Here is a 14,635-nt window from a genome sequence, read left to right on the forward strand (position 1 = left end):
TATTTAGGATGTTGAGCTATTCTTTAAATTAAATTACTAGATCCGTCTCATACAGTCTGCATATTTTAAGAAATATATGTATTGTATTACTCCAAACTTAATTACTAGGTTGGTTCTCTCTTCCATCATCGCATACTGAGATGAACATATGATGGAGCAAATGTGACTCCATGATCAAACTTCTCAAGGGAAGTGCTTCCGGTTTATGCTGTGTGTTCAGCCTGTAAGATCATGGAAAGATGAGGCTCAATCCACAAACTCAGTGAACTCACTTTGTTACCCAAAGTAGGTGAGAAGTAGTCAATGTGTAGTTCAGAGCTAATCTTCTATGAATTTAGATTGACGTGGTTGCCTTATGAGTTTGAATTCGGTTTTCTCCAGACTGAGTGTGAGAAAATTCAAAGATATCCAATTGTGCAACGTATCAAGGTGGTTTTAATGCACTAGCTATGTGTGCCACTAGCTAGGAAAAAGATGAATCAGCTAAGAACCACTCCTTTTTAACATGTCAGTTTCAAAGACTATAGTGAGCCTATAATGACCAACATGATTAAATGCCTCCAATAAATCAAGCGGGATAAGAAGGCTGATATCACTATTGTCAAACATGCAGCGAATGTCATCCAGAACAGTAATGGTTGCAGTTTCAGTACTGCAGCCATTGGGAAAGCCCGACTGGTTTGACTAGCATGGTGCTAGCAACTTGTGTTGTGGTGTGTAAGAAGTGGGTCAGCCAAACATTTTTCAATGACTATCTAGATGAGATAGCACACAGGTCAGTAACTAGAAAGTTAGTCTGCACTGTGGCGAAAGTAGATCCCCTAGAGGGAAAATAAATTTGTGGTGCAAATGCACATTAATTTAGGCTTACTTCCATGTGTTCCAGATTAACAGATGCACATGTCACTTTGGACGCATTGCACCTGTGCACAAATTTATAATGGCTTTGTGGATTAAAGTGCAGCTTCAGTTATTGAGATGCCCATCGAACACTGTTTTTTTAATGTTGCTTATGCTGGTGTCACAGGTAAATCAGAATGTTTTCAAAAATGTTTTATCTCTTCAACTGTATTACTTTTAACTGCTAAAATCTGCAACCAATCTAAATTTCTTTCAAATACCTATATATAGAACAACAGAATAAATAGATACAACAGAGGCATGGTTTGCTGGACAAAAGTGATCTTTTCAGTAGTCACAAAAATATGCATTACACAACATGCATATGGGATAGACGGGGATCACTGAAAACAAGTCTAAAATGTCTTATGGTTACAAAGAATACAAAAGACGGGACATCATTTCAATAAATATACCTACCATGAAGATGACAATTAGAATAAGACAGATTCCCACTATAATGAGGAAAGGAATTAGGTAGTACTCCAATGGAAGACTCCACTCAGGAAGTAAAACAATATGGCCACTGTGTGTCAGAAAGAACAGTTGGAATGTGTTACAATTCACACAAGGACGTTAAAAAACACAATAGAAACGTAAAAACATTACTGAAACAAAACAAAATGCTACTATAGCTAAAACGCTCATGACAGCATGGAATAAATTAAAAAGTGAAGAAAAAAAAAAAAAAAAAAAAAAAAAACTTAAAAACACATACACTTCCACACTGACTAAATGTATCTACACAATGTGGACACACTGTGAATAATTGTAAAACTGTTAAGAGAAAGAAACATGCTAATGTACATTGTCATTATTAGGTTTGAAAATATTAAAATTCTTTGTTAATTGAACAATGGCCTGAATTCTATTATTCACTCAAGATTAAGTTGGAGATTTAAGGGGTATATTATAATATCTCGACACTTAAACGCCTTAATGTCTATTTAGTTTTCTGCAGGATTTAGGCAAAAAACAGACCACCCAGACTATCCATCCGTGCCTAGAAATCACTATCTGCAATATAATTTTTTACGTCACATTAGAGAGCCTGGAAGCAGTAAATATGCAGAAAAATAATGGTTTGTGTTGAAAGGTAGGGGCGAATTCCCAATCCGTGCTTCTGGATTCAAGTCACCAGCAGTGTTTACATCAACTTACACACGGTCTGGAAGAAGCCGTAGACTCTAGAGGCTTGAAAATCAGAGCTCCATGGTTAAAGCACATTTCGCTATGTAGAGACACTACACTACCCTTTCTGTAATTAAATAATTACAAGTGCTAAAAGAATCGTCTTCAACCTATGCATGCTATTGTAAAAACGATTGTCTGGCAAAACATGTTGAATTCATCCAGAATAAGAGCACTGACTGTTAAGGCAACTGTGATTGATGGCTGCTAACATAGCTTCTTAGTAAGAGGAACAACTTACCCAGAGACATGAACATCAAAGAGTCAAATCTCGGCAGAACCAAAATAGTTATCATCCTTCTGAGGCCGAAAAACATGAGAAGCACAGACCCATGCAATAATAACCCACAACGGCAAATCTATTTTTGTTGTGCTCTATACATTTTCCTGTATTTGTTATGCCTATATGCGGCTCCCTGATCTCTTGTGTGTGCTGGTTAGTGCCAGTAACTCTCAATCATGTTTTTCTTGTTAGTATTCTGAACTTATACTGCACCAGTAACTCACAAGCATTCTGTGTGCGAATGCATACCCGGTCATATTTTTCTCACAAGTGACAACACAACTAAAACTCACATTTAAAGAAGTCGTTTTTTCCAGTGGGGAGCATCCAGCACGCATTATGTTCTGAATAAAAAACTAGGTTGCTTCGCAGACCCCCAGTCATAATTATGTTTCTTTAATCGTCCATTCTCAGACAATGACAAAAATAAACTGCAACAAGTCTAGCAATGTAGAAGTTCTCATCCGAAGAATCTTGTGACTGAGGGTTAAAGAGGAGCAGAGTAAATGCACTTGTGGCCTACACATTTCCCGTTTCTCAGGAGGTTTTTTTAAAATCTGACTTGCAAGATGATTTGATTCTGCAAGGAAGAAAATACAGGATGAGCTAGGCAGCACTCAGAGGCTAGGGTGCACGGTCTTTATAACTCAGCTCCCTGGTCTATTTGGGGTCTCACTGCATTGTAGGATCTCAAACCACTCCAAAAGGGTTCACCAAGTTACGGGGATGTCCTTTATTACTTTGAGAAGCCGAGGATATAAAAGAAGCTATATTTAAGGATGGTCCATGGTTTAAGGAGAAAACAATAAATTGTGGTACTGTTTTAAGGTAAGTAGCTTTTCAAGTCATAAGGAACTCCGCCACATGTTAGGAAGCCCTGGCAGAGTATTAGAGTAGTTACTAGCTCTTGAGCCAAGTTATTTGAGAGGGAAAAGGTATTTCGAGACAGCACTAAAATGCGGTGTGTTAGTTCTACGATATCTTTTGTCCAATGAAATCACTAAATTTACAATTCGATCTTCCTCCGAGATCCACGATCCACTAGACCTGGGGTAAATGTTTTAACTCCTTTTGAAGCTGGATTCCTTTAATGGGGAAAATACTCTAGACCATCACTCAAAGACATCAAACATACTAGGAACTCAATTTAAAGGATAAGAATGTTCAACAAAAAATCTTGAGGTATGTGCACAGAGCTTCATTAAACATCAAAGAAAGGTCCAGAAAGGAAGCATAAATATCTCCATATTCTTGATCTACTGGATCAAGGAATCCACTACCAGGGATTTTTCTAACCCCACAGCAGTTAGTGCCACCGAATAAAATAAATAGGCCTATTATGACCGAGGGAAGCTTGTTATCCTTTTTTGTGAAATCTTTTTGTCCCACTTTTGCAAATAATAATGTTTACATACTATAATTAGCATACTAAATACAATAATTTTAAGTTTCAAACACAACACAAATCGATAACATGCTGAACACAAAAGCGCAGAGGTGATATGCTCGTTGACTTGAATGGTGTATATAGAGTATTCCGTCTCAAGTTACAATGCTTCATTAGGAACAAGTCCGATTAGGAAAAACACAATTTACCTGTGCCAAGTGTTGAAATAATGCACTAGGCATTTAGCCAATCCATTATACTTTTGTACACCAGTTTCACCAAGAACAAAGAAAATCATACAGGATCTACTTGGGAAGAACAGAATAACATTACCAGCTTTATGAATTTGGCCTTTTCATATGGTTAAGGAACATGCATGTCCTTTTGGAGGTTTTAGAAAATGTTTATATTGGAATGGCCTTCCATACAGAAAAAGCAAACAAATGAGATCAATAATAGTCAAAGTGCTGTGATGCGTGCTAAAATCACGTCAGAGCCCATCACTGCACAAATCAATGGAGGTTATAATTTACAAAGGATGAAAACTCCATGTTTAAGAAAAATATTTTTACAAAATCAGGTCGCAATCTGACTTCTGAGTACTTAAATTTGATTAAATATGGAAACAATAACACATAAAGAAAGGTAGATGGTAATGGCGAACCAAAGTTCAATGCTGATGTTTGCAGACATTGGCATGTAAACACGATATGAAAGAAGACCCATGAGTTACCAAGAAGACACAAGAATGCTCACCCCTCACTTCACCAGCATGTGCCAACTTCAGAACGTCCAGAAAGACACATGTACATTTTAATTAGGTGACTGGGAAAGAGGTGTCAATTTTAACAAACCAAAGTGAAGGCTGACCAAACATATGGTGGGGACTGCTAGGGCCAATTTAATGGACTGTTCCCAGGGTTCACAGCTATAACAAACTCTAGTTTTTCCCCAGAAAGGAGGAAGGCTGAGTGGTATTAATTAAGAATGTATAGTAGATGATGGCAGCACAAAAACCCTGCCACAGAAAAAAAGCTTTGGAATTCTTTAACACATGATTTCAGTTATATAAATTGCCTTTATTTTGCCATTTGGGTGTAAACTTTGACTTCTATGGACTATACATTGGAGGAGGCTGTGTTGATCCATCTGATACATTGCTCTAACTCAATTTGTCACTGATGCAGGACTTCCACTGTGCCTGAGAGCCTGCCTCATCTTCTTCTAACCTTGGACATCAGTATTCGATCTCAAATTTGAGCTGACCAAATCTATATTTTATGGTGAAATCCACATCAAACCTGCTAGCTGGGCCAAATCTCTTTTTACCACAGAGAATTTTACTTTAAGGTAAATGTGGACAGGAAGGAAAAACTGTCTGGTACCAGTTGACCCATTTCAGGAAGATACACCTTTCATCTGTGCCAGGTTCTGCTCTACCGTACAAACCCTCATTCTCTACTGTGGCAGAACAGGACATGCCTAGGTGGTTACCCATATTCCACTCTTACAGGTATAAAGGGCTGATCACTACCACCTATAGGAAGCCTGGCTGCTTCGCTGCCAGCCCAAGTGCCTGCAATCAGTCATATAACAGTCCACATTTAGTTGAAAGCACAAGAGCCTTGAAGGCCAACTGGATAGACTGTAGCCCCAAAAGGCCAGGGGGACTACTAGAAATGCAAAGAGCCAAACAAAGAGATGGTTCAGAAACAGCCATCCTGCTCTATACACCCAAATTCTGTACACACATCTCACTGCATTTTAAACCATAAGTTTTCCGTTCTAAAATGTAGGAAGAACTAAACATTGTTCACTTTCTTTACCATCAGCCATTGCCTCTAGATGCACATCTATGTGTTCTAGAAACATGTCAATATGTGATTACAAGTGTTTTGTAATCCACACGCCTAAAAATTGTTCTCTATTCACCACAAATCCAGTAATTATTTGAAGTAACTCCAAAAATGTATCAATTAGTCAATTTATCAACAGACATCGCTGTATCCCTTTTTGCTGTGTTCTCTGCTTTACAGCTTCTATTGTTTGTTTCACGCTTTCCTAATTTACTAAGTAAAAATAAAACAATCTGCTTATTGACTCCAGTTCTGCTTTCTGTAAATCTGTCTTTCTTCTTCATCTGAATAAAAATTAGGTACACTCGCGTTGCCATGAAGTAATCACATAGCAGCTAAAACAGCACCCACAGGTGCCCTTTGTGGAATTGTGCTACAGATGAGATCACTGTTTGCAAGATGTCTGGAAACATTAACTCATTCTCTCCCTGAATAACACATAAGGAAATCACAACTAGCAGACAGACTGACAAATCAGTCTTGATCCAGCTTCAGTTGGAACAGTTCAGCCCGAAATGCCAGGTCATCTCCTTCCTGGACCAGAACACAAGCAACCTTTTGTGTGTTTGACGAGTCCAATGAACAGTTGTTATTTATATTTTCAGATTGGGGGTTTCTTTCTATTGGTACAAAGGAGCAGCTTTCATATGCAATTGTTTCTCTTGGTACTGTATAAACTGCTGCCAGCAGCATTGCATTTTATATATATTACGCAACAAAACTCCAGTGGGTATTGATTGCTGACATTTTTGAAAACTGCTTCTCTTACTGCCCTTTTTGTCTGCTTGCCCACTCCTAATCTACCTTCTATGCATCCAAAACCTACCTCATATGAGTTAAATGTACATTAATAATGCCCGCAACATAAAAAGATCTCTAAATTCATTAGCCTTTAATAGGTTATATGATGTTTTTGTATATTGCTTGCTACCCTTTTTAGAAGGGAGATCATTTGCTTACGTTTAGAATTTCTTTTGCTATATTTAACAGTAAATGTCTTCATTCCAAGAGGAAATTATATGAGTATTTTCTCTAAGCTTCTTTACTGACACCCACATATTGCTATATGGATCAGATGAAATCTCTTTCAGTAAACTGACTTGTAGGGGATGGTCTGCATGCTAAGCGTGTTTTTTCATTATGTAGCTCAGTGCTCCTAAAAGAGTCATAGAATCATTTCATCTCTGGTATGCCCTATTACTAAACCAGGTAATTATACCTTTGATTGGGCCATATATATATATATATATATATATATATATATATATATATATATATATATATATATATATATATATATATATACACACATATACACACACACATATACATACATACACACACATACATACATATATATATATGGAAAATGTCACTTACCCAGTGTACATCTGTTCGTGGCATTAGTCGCTGCAGATTCACATGCTGTGCACATCCCGCCATCTGGTGTTGGGCTCGGAGTGTTACAAGTTGTTTTTCTTCGAAGAAGTCTTTTCGAGTCACGAGACCGAGGGACTCCTCCCATTTCGACTCCATTGCGCATGGGCATCGACTCCATCTTAGATTGTTTTCCCGGCAGAGGGTGAGGTAGGAGTTGTGTATGCTAGTAATAGTGCCCATGCAATGGAGTGAATGCGTCTGTACATAATGAAGTTTAAAGTAATATATTTACAAATGTACAAATGTTTAAGATCTACTTCTGAACGGCTACAGGCTCCCGGGGAGGCGGGTGGGCGCATGTGAATCTGCAGCGACTAATGCCACGAACAGATGTACACTGGGTAAGTGACATTTTCCGTTCGATGGCATGTGTAGCTGCAGATACACATGCTGTGCATAGACTAATAAGCAGTTATCTCCCCAAAAGCGGTGGTTCAGCCTGTAGGAGTTGAAGTAGTTTGAAATAATGTTCTTAGTACAGCTTGACCTACTGTTGCTTGTTATGCAGTTAACACATCTACACAGTAGTGCTTGGTAAATGTATGAGGCGTAGACCATGTTGCTGCCTTACATATTTCGTTCATTGGAATATTTCCTAGAAAGGCCATGGTAGCACCTTTCTTTCTGGTTGAGTGTGCCTTTGGTGTAATAGGCAGTTCTCTTTTAGCTTTAAGATAGCATCTTTGAATGCACTTAACTATCCATCTAGCAATGCCTTGATTTGAAATTGGATTTCCTGTATGAGGTTTTTGAAAGGCGATAAATAGTTATTTTGTCTTTCGAATTAGTTTTGTTCTGTCAATGTAGTACATTAGTGCTTTTTTGATGTCTAATGTATGTAGTGCTCTTTCAGCTACAGTATCTGGCTGTGGGAAGAACACTGGTAATTCTACCGTTTGATTCAAGTGGAACGGTGAGATTACTTTTGGTAAAAATTTAGGATTGGTCCGTAGAACAACTTTATTTTTGTGTATTTGAATAAATGGTTCTTGAATGGTAAATGCTTGAATTTCACTCACTCTTCTTAGAGATGTGATGGCAATTAAAAATGCAACTTTCCACGTTAAGTATTGCATTTCACAAGAGTGCATGGGCTCAAAAGGTGGACCCATGAGTCGTGTTAAGACAATGTTGAGGTTCCATGAAGGAACCGGTGGTGTTCTTGGTGGTATAATTCTCTTTAGGCCTTCCATAAACGCTTTTATGACTGGTATCCTAAATAATGAAGTTGAGTGCGTAATTTGCAGGTAAGCTGAAATTGCCGTAAGATGTATTTTAATGGAAGAGAAAGCTAGTTTAGATTTCTTCAAATGTAGTAAGTATCCTACTATCTCTTTTGCAGATGCGTGTAAAGGTTGAATTTGATTATTATGGCAGTAATAAACAAATCTTTTCCACTTATTTGCATAACAGTGTCTAGTGGTAGGGTTTCTAGCCTGTTTTATGACCTCCATACATTCCTGTGTGAGGTCTAAGTGCCCGAATTCTAGGATTTTAGGAGCCAAATTGCTAGATTCAGCGATGCTGGATTTGGATGTCTGATCTGTTGTTTGTGTTGTGTTAACAGATCTGGTCTGTTTGGCAGTTTGATATGAGGTACTACTGAAAGGTCTAGTAGTGTTGTGTACCAAGGTTGCCTTGCCCATGTTGGCGCTATTAGTATGAGTTTGAGATTGTTTTGACTCAACTTGTTTACTAGATATGGAAGAAGTGGGAGAGGGGGAAAAGCGTACGCAAATATCCCTGACCAGTTCATCCATAGTGCATTGCCCTGAGACTGATGTTGTGGGTACCTGGATGCGAAGTTTTGGCATTTTGAGTTTTCTTTTGTTGCAAATAGATCTATTTGTGGCGTTCCCCACATTCTGAAGTAAGTGTTCAGTATTTGGGGGTGAATTTCCCATTCGTGGATCTGTTGGTGATCCCGAGAGAGATTGTCTGCTAACTGATTCTGAATCCCTGGAATAAATTGTGCTATTAAGCGAATGTGGTTGTGAATCGCCCAATGCCATATTTTTTGTGTTAGGAGACACAACTGTGTCGAGTGTGTTCCTCCCTGTTTGTTTAGGTAATACATTGTTGTCATGTTGTCTGTTTTGACAAGAGTGTATTTGTGGGTTATTATGGGTTGAAATGCTTTCAGAGCTAGAAATACCGCTAACAGTTCTAAGTGGTTTATATGAAACTGTTTTTGCTGAATGTCTTATTGTCCTTGGATGCTGTGCTGATTGAGATGTGCTCCCCACCCTGTCATGGATGCATCTGTCGTTATTACGTATTGTGGCACTGGGTCTTGAAAAGGCCGCCCTTGGTTTAAATTTATACTGTTCCACCATTGAAGCGAGATGTATTTTTGGCGGTCTATCAACACCAGATCTAGAAGTTGACCCTGTGCCTGTGACCACTGTGATGCTAGGCACTGTTGTAAGGGCCGCATGTGTAACCTTGCGTTTGGGACAATGGCTATGCATGAGGACATCATGCCTAGGAGTTTCATTATTAATTGGACCTGTATCTTTTGGTTTGGATACAGGGTTGTATGACATTTTGGAATGTTTGGACTCTTTGTGGACTTGGAGTGGCAATTCCTTTTACAGTGTTGATTGTTGCTCCTAGGTATTGCTGTGTTTGACACGGCAGAAGGTGTGATTTTGAGTAATTGATTGAGAAACCTAGTTTGTGTAGGGTTTCTATGACGTAATTTGTGTGTTGTGAACACTGTTTTTGCGTGTTGGTTTTGATTAACCAATCGTCTAGGTACGGGAACACATGTATTTGCTGCCTTCTGATATGTGCAGCTACTACTGCTAGACATTTTGTAAAAACTCTTGGCGCAGTTGTTATTCCGAATGGCAACACTTTGAATTGGTAATGTATCCCTTGGAATACAAACCTTAGGTACTTCCTGTGTGAAGGATGTATTGGTATATGGAAATATGCATCCTTTAGATCCAGTGTTGTCATGTAGTCTTGTTGTTTGAGCAGTGGGATTACTTCTTGTAGTGTAACCATGTGAAAATGGTCTGATTTGATGTATGTATTTAATATTCTGAGATCTAGTATAGGTCTTAGAGTTTTGTCTTTTTTGGGTATCAGAAAGTACAGTGAGTAAACTCCTTCGTTTAGTTCTTGTTTTGGTACTAATTCTATTGCTTCTTTTTGGAGCAATGCTTGAACTTCTAATCCTAGAAGATTTATATGTTGTTTCGACATACTGTGTGTTTTCGATGGGACTGTTGGAGGGAATTCGCGAAATTCCATGCAATAACCATGCTGGATAATTGCTAGTACCCAAGTATCTGTTGTTATCTCCTCCCAATGTTTGTAAAATTGGCTTAATCTTCCCCCCACAGGTGTTATGTGATGGGGATGTGTGACTTGTGAGTCACTGCTTATTTTGAGGACTTTTGGGGCTTTGGAATTTTCCTCTACTTCTTTGGAATTGTCCCCCTCTATATTGCCCCCGAAAACGTCCCCGCTGATATTGGCTTTGGTAAGTGGGCCTTGTTTGTGATGTTGTGGTTTCTGTAGGTTGTCCTCGAAACCCTCCCCTAAAAGGTGTTTTGCGAAAGGTGCCTCTGCTCTGCGGGGAGTAGAGTGCGCCCATGGCTTTTGCCGTATCAGTGTCTTTCTTGAGTTTCTCAATAGCAGTGTCGACTTCCGGCCCAAACAACTGCTGTTTATTAAATGGCATATTTAGCACGGCTTGTTGAATTTCCGGCTTGAAACCCGATGTGCGGAGCCATGCGTGCCTTCTTATTGTTATTGCAGTATTTACTGTCCTTGCAGCCGTATCTGCTGCATCCATTGAAGACCGTATCTGATTATTAGAGATACTTTGTCCTTCTTCCACCACTTGTTGTGCTCTTTTTTGGAACTCCTTGGGTAAGTGTTCTATCAAATGTTGCATCTCATCCCAGTGAGCTCTGTCATATCTTGCCAAAAGCGCTTGTGAATTGGCAATGCGCCATTGGTTTGCTGCTTGTGCTGCAACCCTTTTGCCCGCAGCATCAAATTTGCAACTCTCTTTGCCTGGAGGTGGTGCGTCTCCCGATGTATGAGAGTTTGCTCTCTTACGAGCTGCTCCGACAACTACTGAGTCTGGAGTTAACTGCGTTGTAATATAAACAGGATCTGTTGGCGGTGGCTTGTACTTTTTCTCCACCCTTGGAGTAATGGCTCGGCCTTTAACAGGATCCTGAAAGATTTGTTTTGAATGTTTTAGCATTCCTGGGAGCATAGGTAGTCTTTGGTACTGGCTATGAGTGGAGGTTAGCGTGTTAAACAAGAAGTCATCCTCAATTGGTTCTGAATGCAAGGTGACGTTATGGAAAGCAGCTGCCCTTGCGATCACCTGTGTGTAAGATGTACTGTCCTCAGGAGGGGACGGCCTGGTAGGGTACGAGTCTGGGCTGTTGTCCGATACTGGAGCATCGTAAAGGTCCCATGCATCGGGATCATCTTGACTCATGGCAGTATGAGTCGGGGAGTGCATCAGTGGAGGAGTTGCTACTGGTGATGTGTGCACTGATGGTGGTGGAGAAGGTGGTGGAGTTGTTTTCTTTGCCACCTTTGCCTGTGGCTCCTTGTCCTTTTCGTGAAAGGCAAGTTTTCTTTTTGTTTTAATTGGAGGAAGAGTGGTTATATTCCCTGTGTCTTGATGAATGTGGAGCCTCCTTTGAGTATAGTCTGGCTCTACAACTTGAAGTTCCTCTCCAAATCTATGTTTTTTCATTTGTGAGGCTAATCCTTGTTCCTCTGTATAGGAACCTGTTCTCGGCTCCGAGGCTGGATGTTTCGGAACCGAAACTTTTTCGGAGGTCTTTTTAGGCTCCGAAGAAACCTTTGTAATTTACGACGTGGTGGAGTCTCGGTGCCGAATTTGTTCGGTGCCGCTGTCACAGTGCCGAAATTTCTCAGAGCCGATGTCTCGGGTCCGAGATTGCTGTGTGGCGGTATCTCGACCGGAGTCGGATGACTTCGACACCAGCGTGCCCTTTTTCGGTGCCTTGGCTCGGTCACTGCTTTTTTGGGTTAAGCCATGACCTGTTGGCGGTGGCGTCCCCTGGGCTCTTGTTGACTTCTCGTGAGTCTTATGTTTCGACGTCTTACTCACGGTTTTCGGCGTTTCTTTGGCCTCGAGCTCTTCCGAGTCCGATTCGTGGATAGAGAAAGCTTCCTCTTCTTCCTCGAAACGCTCTTGTTCTGTCGGCGTCGACACCATCTGCAGTCTTCTGGCTCTTCGGTCTCTTAACGTCTTTCTGGACCGAAACGCTCGACAGGCCTCACAAGTATCTTCCTTGTGCTCTGGTGACAAGCACAAGTTACAGACCAGATGCTGATCCGTATACGGATACTTGTTATGGCATTTTGGACAGAAGCGGAATGGGGTCCGTTCCATCAGCCTTGAATTCACACGTGGCCGGGCCGACCAGGCCCCGACGGGGATCGAAAAAACCCCGAAGGGCCAGCGGAACTCTTCTAAATTCGGTGTCGATCTGTTGTAACTAACCCGATACCGAACGTAAACAATACCGAAGTTTTTTCCGAGATTCTAACTAACTTTCCGACCCGAAACACGGAGCGAAAAGGAACACGTCCGAACCTGATGGCGGAAAAAAACCAATCTAAGATGGAGTCGATGCCCATGCGCAATGGAGTCGAAATGGGAGGAGTCCGTCGGTCTCGTGACTCGAAAAGACTTCTTCGAAGAAAAACAACTTGTAACACTCCGAGCCCAACACCAGATGGCGGGATGTGCACAGCATGTGTATCTGCAGCTACACATGCCATCGAACATATATATATATATATATATAAAAAGACCGAGTTTGCAATTCAGTACTTCAGTACTATCAAGCGCACGATAAGAAGAGACATCTTTCATTCCTACTACCAAAAAAATCTACAATGTTGCCCACTTTTACATTTAAATTCCTAGACAACCTGGTCTGTATGGTAAATATGTATACGTTACTAAGAATCCAGTTAAAGAGATCTATACGATTGTGCAGAGTCTAATAAGGCCGCAGATAATTCTCCTGATTGATGCATTAAATGGCAAATGTAATCTGCTAGTGGATTACTTTGTTTAAAAAGTAAAGGATTCACTCCAATTTTCTCGAGGAAAACCCAATTGCTGGACCACTACAGCCCATTCAATCAGATTTGGAGTTCACCTGTCTAGACAGATTTTAGCCACTGGACTTAAACTGACTACAGACCTTTAAATATAAGGTATGATCTGGAACATACAATAATCCTAGAAGGCTGGACATTTTAAAAATGGCAGGTTCGGTTCTTTTCCCAAAATTCCTCAGTCTGTTAAATCTTTCAATTTCAGCTACTGAGGCGCCACACAACTGGAAACATGCTAAAGTGATTCCTCTCTTAAAAAACCCACCCTAGATCACGCTTTGCCTGAAGATTAATGGGCACTCTCCCTCTTGCCGTTTCAGGCGAAAACTGGAGAGAAGCATGTGATTGGCCGACTGATAAAGTATTTGGAGGAATTCAACTGTTACATCCTTTTCAGAATGGCTTTAGGCCGGTTCATACCACAGAGATGATTTTGCTCAAGGTTATCGAGGAGCTTCATCAGCTGGTGGATAATGGGGGCTCTGCCATTTTAATCTTATTAGATTTAAATTTGGCTCTGAATACCGTATCCCATAAGGTGCTCTTGCGCAGACTGAATGAGCTCGAGATACAGAGTAAGGCGCTGGCTTGACTCTCTTTCTGAAGAATTACTACTTTCAGGTGATATCTTTTCCATTTGCCTTTACTAAGCGTCAACTGGAGTTTAGGGTTCCTCAAGGCTCGTCTTTATTCCCCACACTTTTCAACATTTAGGTAAGGACACCAATGGAAACTGTGACATCCGCTGGGTTGTTCTTAGTATCATATGCTGATGAGACAAACCTTATTCTAACAATGTCATCCTTTTAGGAGAGGGGTCCTGCTGGATTTAAGAACTATATGTCAGCTCTGGCACAGTAGATGCACTTGAACTATTTGAGTTTCGATACCAATAAAACAGAAATTCTTAAGTTGGGCAAACACTCACTAGAATGGGGTCCACTTTGGTGGCCAAACACGTTGGGTCAAACCCTTGAGCCCAAATCAGTAGTGAAAAACCTAGAAGTCTGGGTGGAGAAACTGTCCCTTTGTCACAAATCAAAGCACTAATATTTAGTTGTTTTGGCCTTTTATTTACCCTGAAAAAAATCTCACGCTTCTTCTTTCCATCAGTTCTGAAGATGATCATAAAGGCATTAATTATTTCACACCTAGACCTCTGCTGTCATTCAACACTTAGAGCTGACCAAACAGGGAGAACTTCACAACCAGTTATGAAGCATAGCTAATCATTTTAGCTTTAGGAAACAGTTTATGACCTGATTGTTTTAGTTTTAGCGGTAATTTTGGCTATCTTCCGCTCATTCATCAGGAAACTAGGAAGCCTTTTCTGGGGAAGCCAATGTGAGGAATAATTTGATGTAACATGACATAAAATATATAGTAGTTAATCAGAAAAGTGCAACACCGCAGACCATGCCATTTTAGATATTAGATAAA

General features: G+C 40.2%; 1 protein-coding gene across 4 annotated transcripts in view; it reads right to left on the reverse strand.

The window, feature by feature from the left end:
- RNF13 (ring finger protein 13) overlaps positions 1–14,635 on the reverse strand; it is a 292,449-nt gene that overhangs the window by 133,815 nt on the left and 143,999 nt on the right. For all 4 annotated transcript variants that reach the window (XM_069213370.1, XM_069213366.1, XM_069213369.1 and 1 more), the window contains one exon: positions 1,321–1,426. In XM_069213370.1, the coding sequence (XP_069069471.1) occupies positions 1,321–1,426 (106 nt within the window). The remainder of the gene's footprint in view (positions 1–1,320; positions 1,427–14,635) is intronic.

The sequence above is a fragment of the Pleurodeles waltl genome, chromosome 11 (genome assembly GCF_031143425.1).
Source record: "Pleurodeles waltl isolate 20211129_DDA chromosome 11, aPleWal1.hap1.20221129, whole genome shotgun sequence".
NCBI classification, from domain to species: Eukaryota; Metazoa; Chordata; class Amphibia; order Caudata; family Salamandridae; genus Pleurodeles; species Pleurodeles waltl.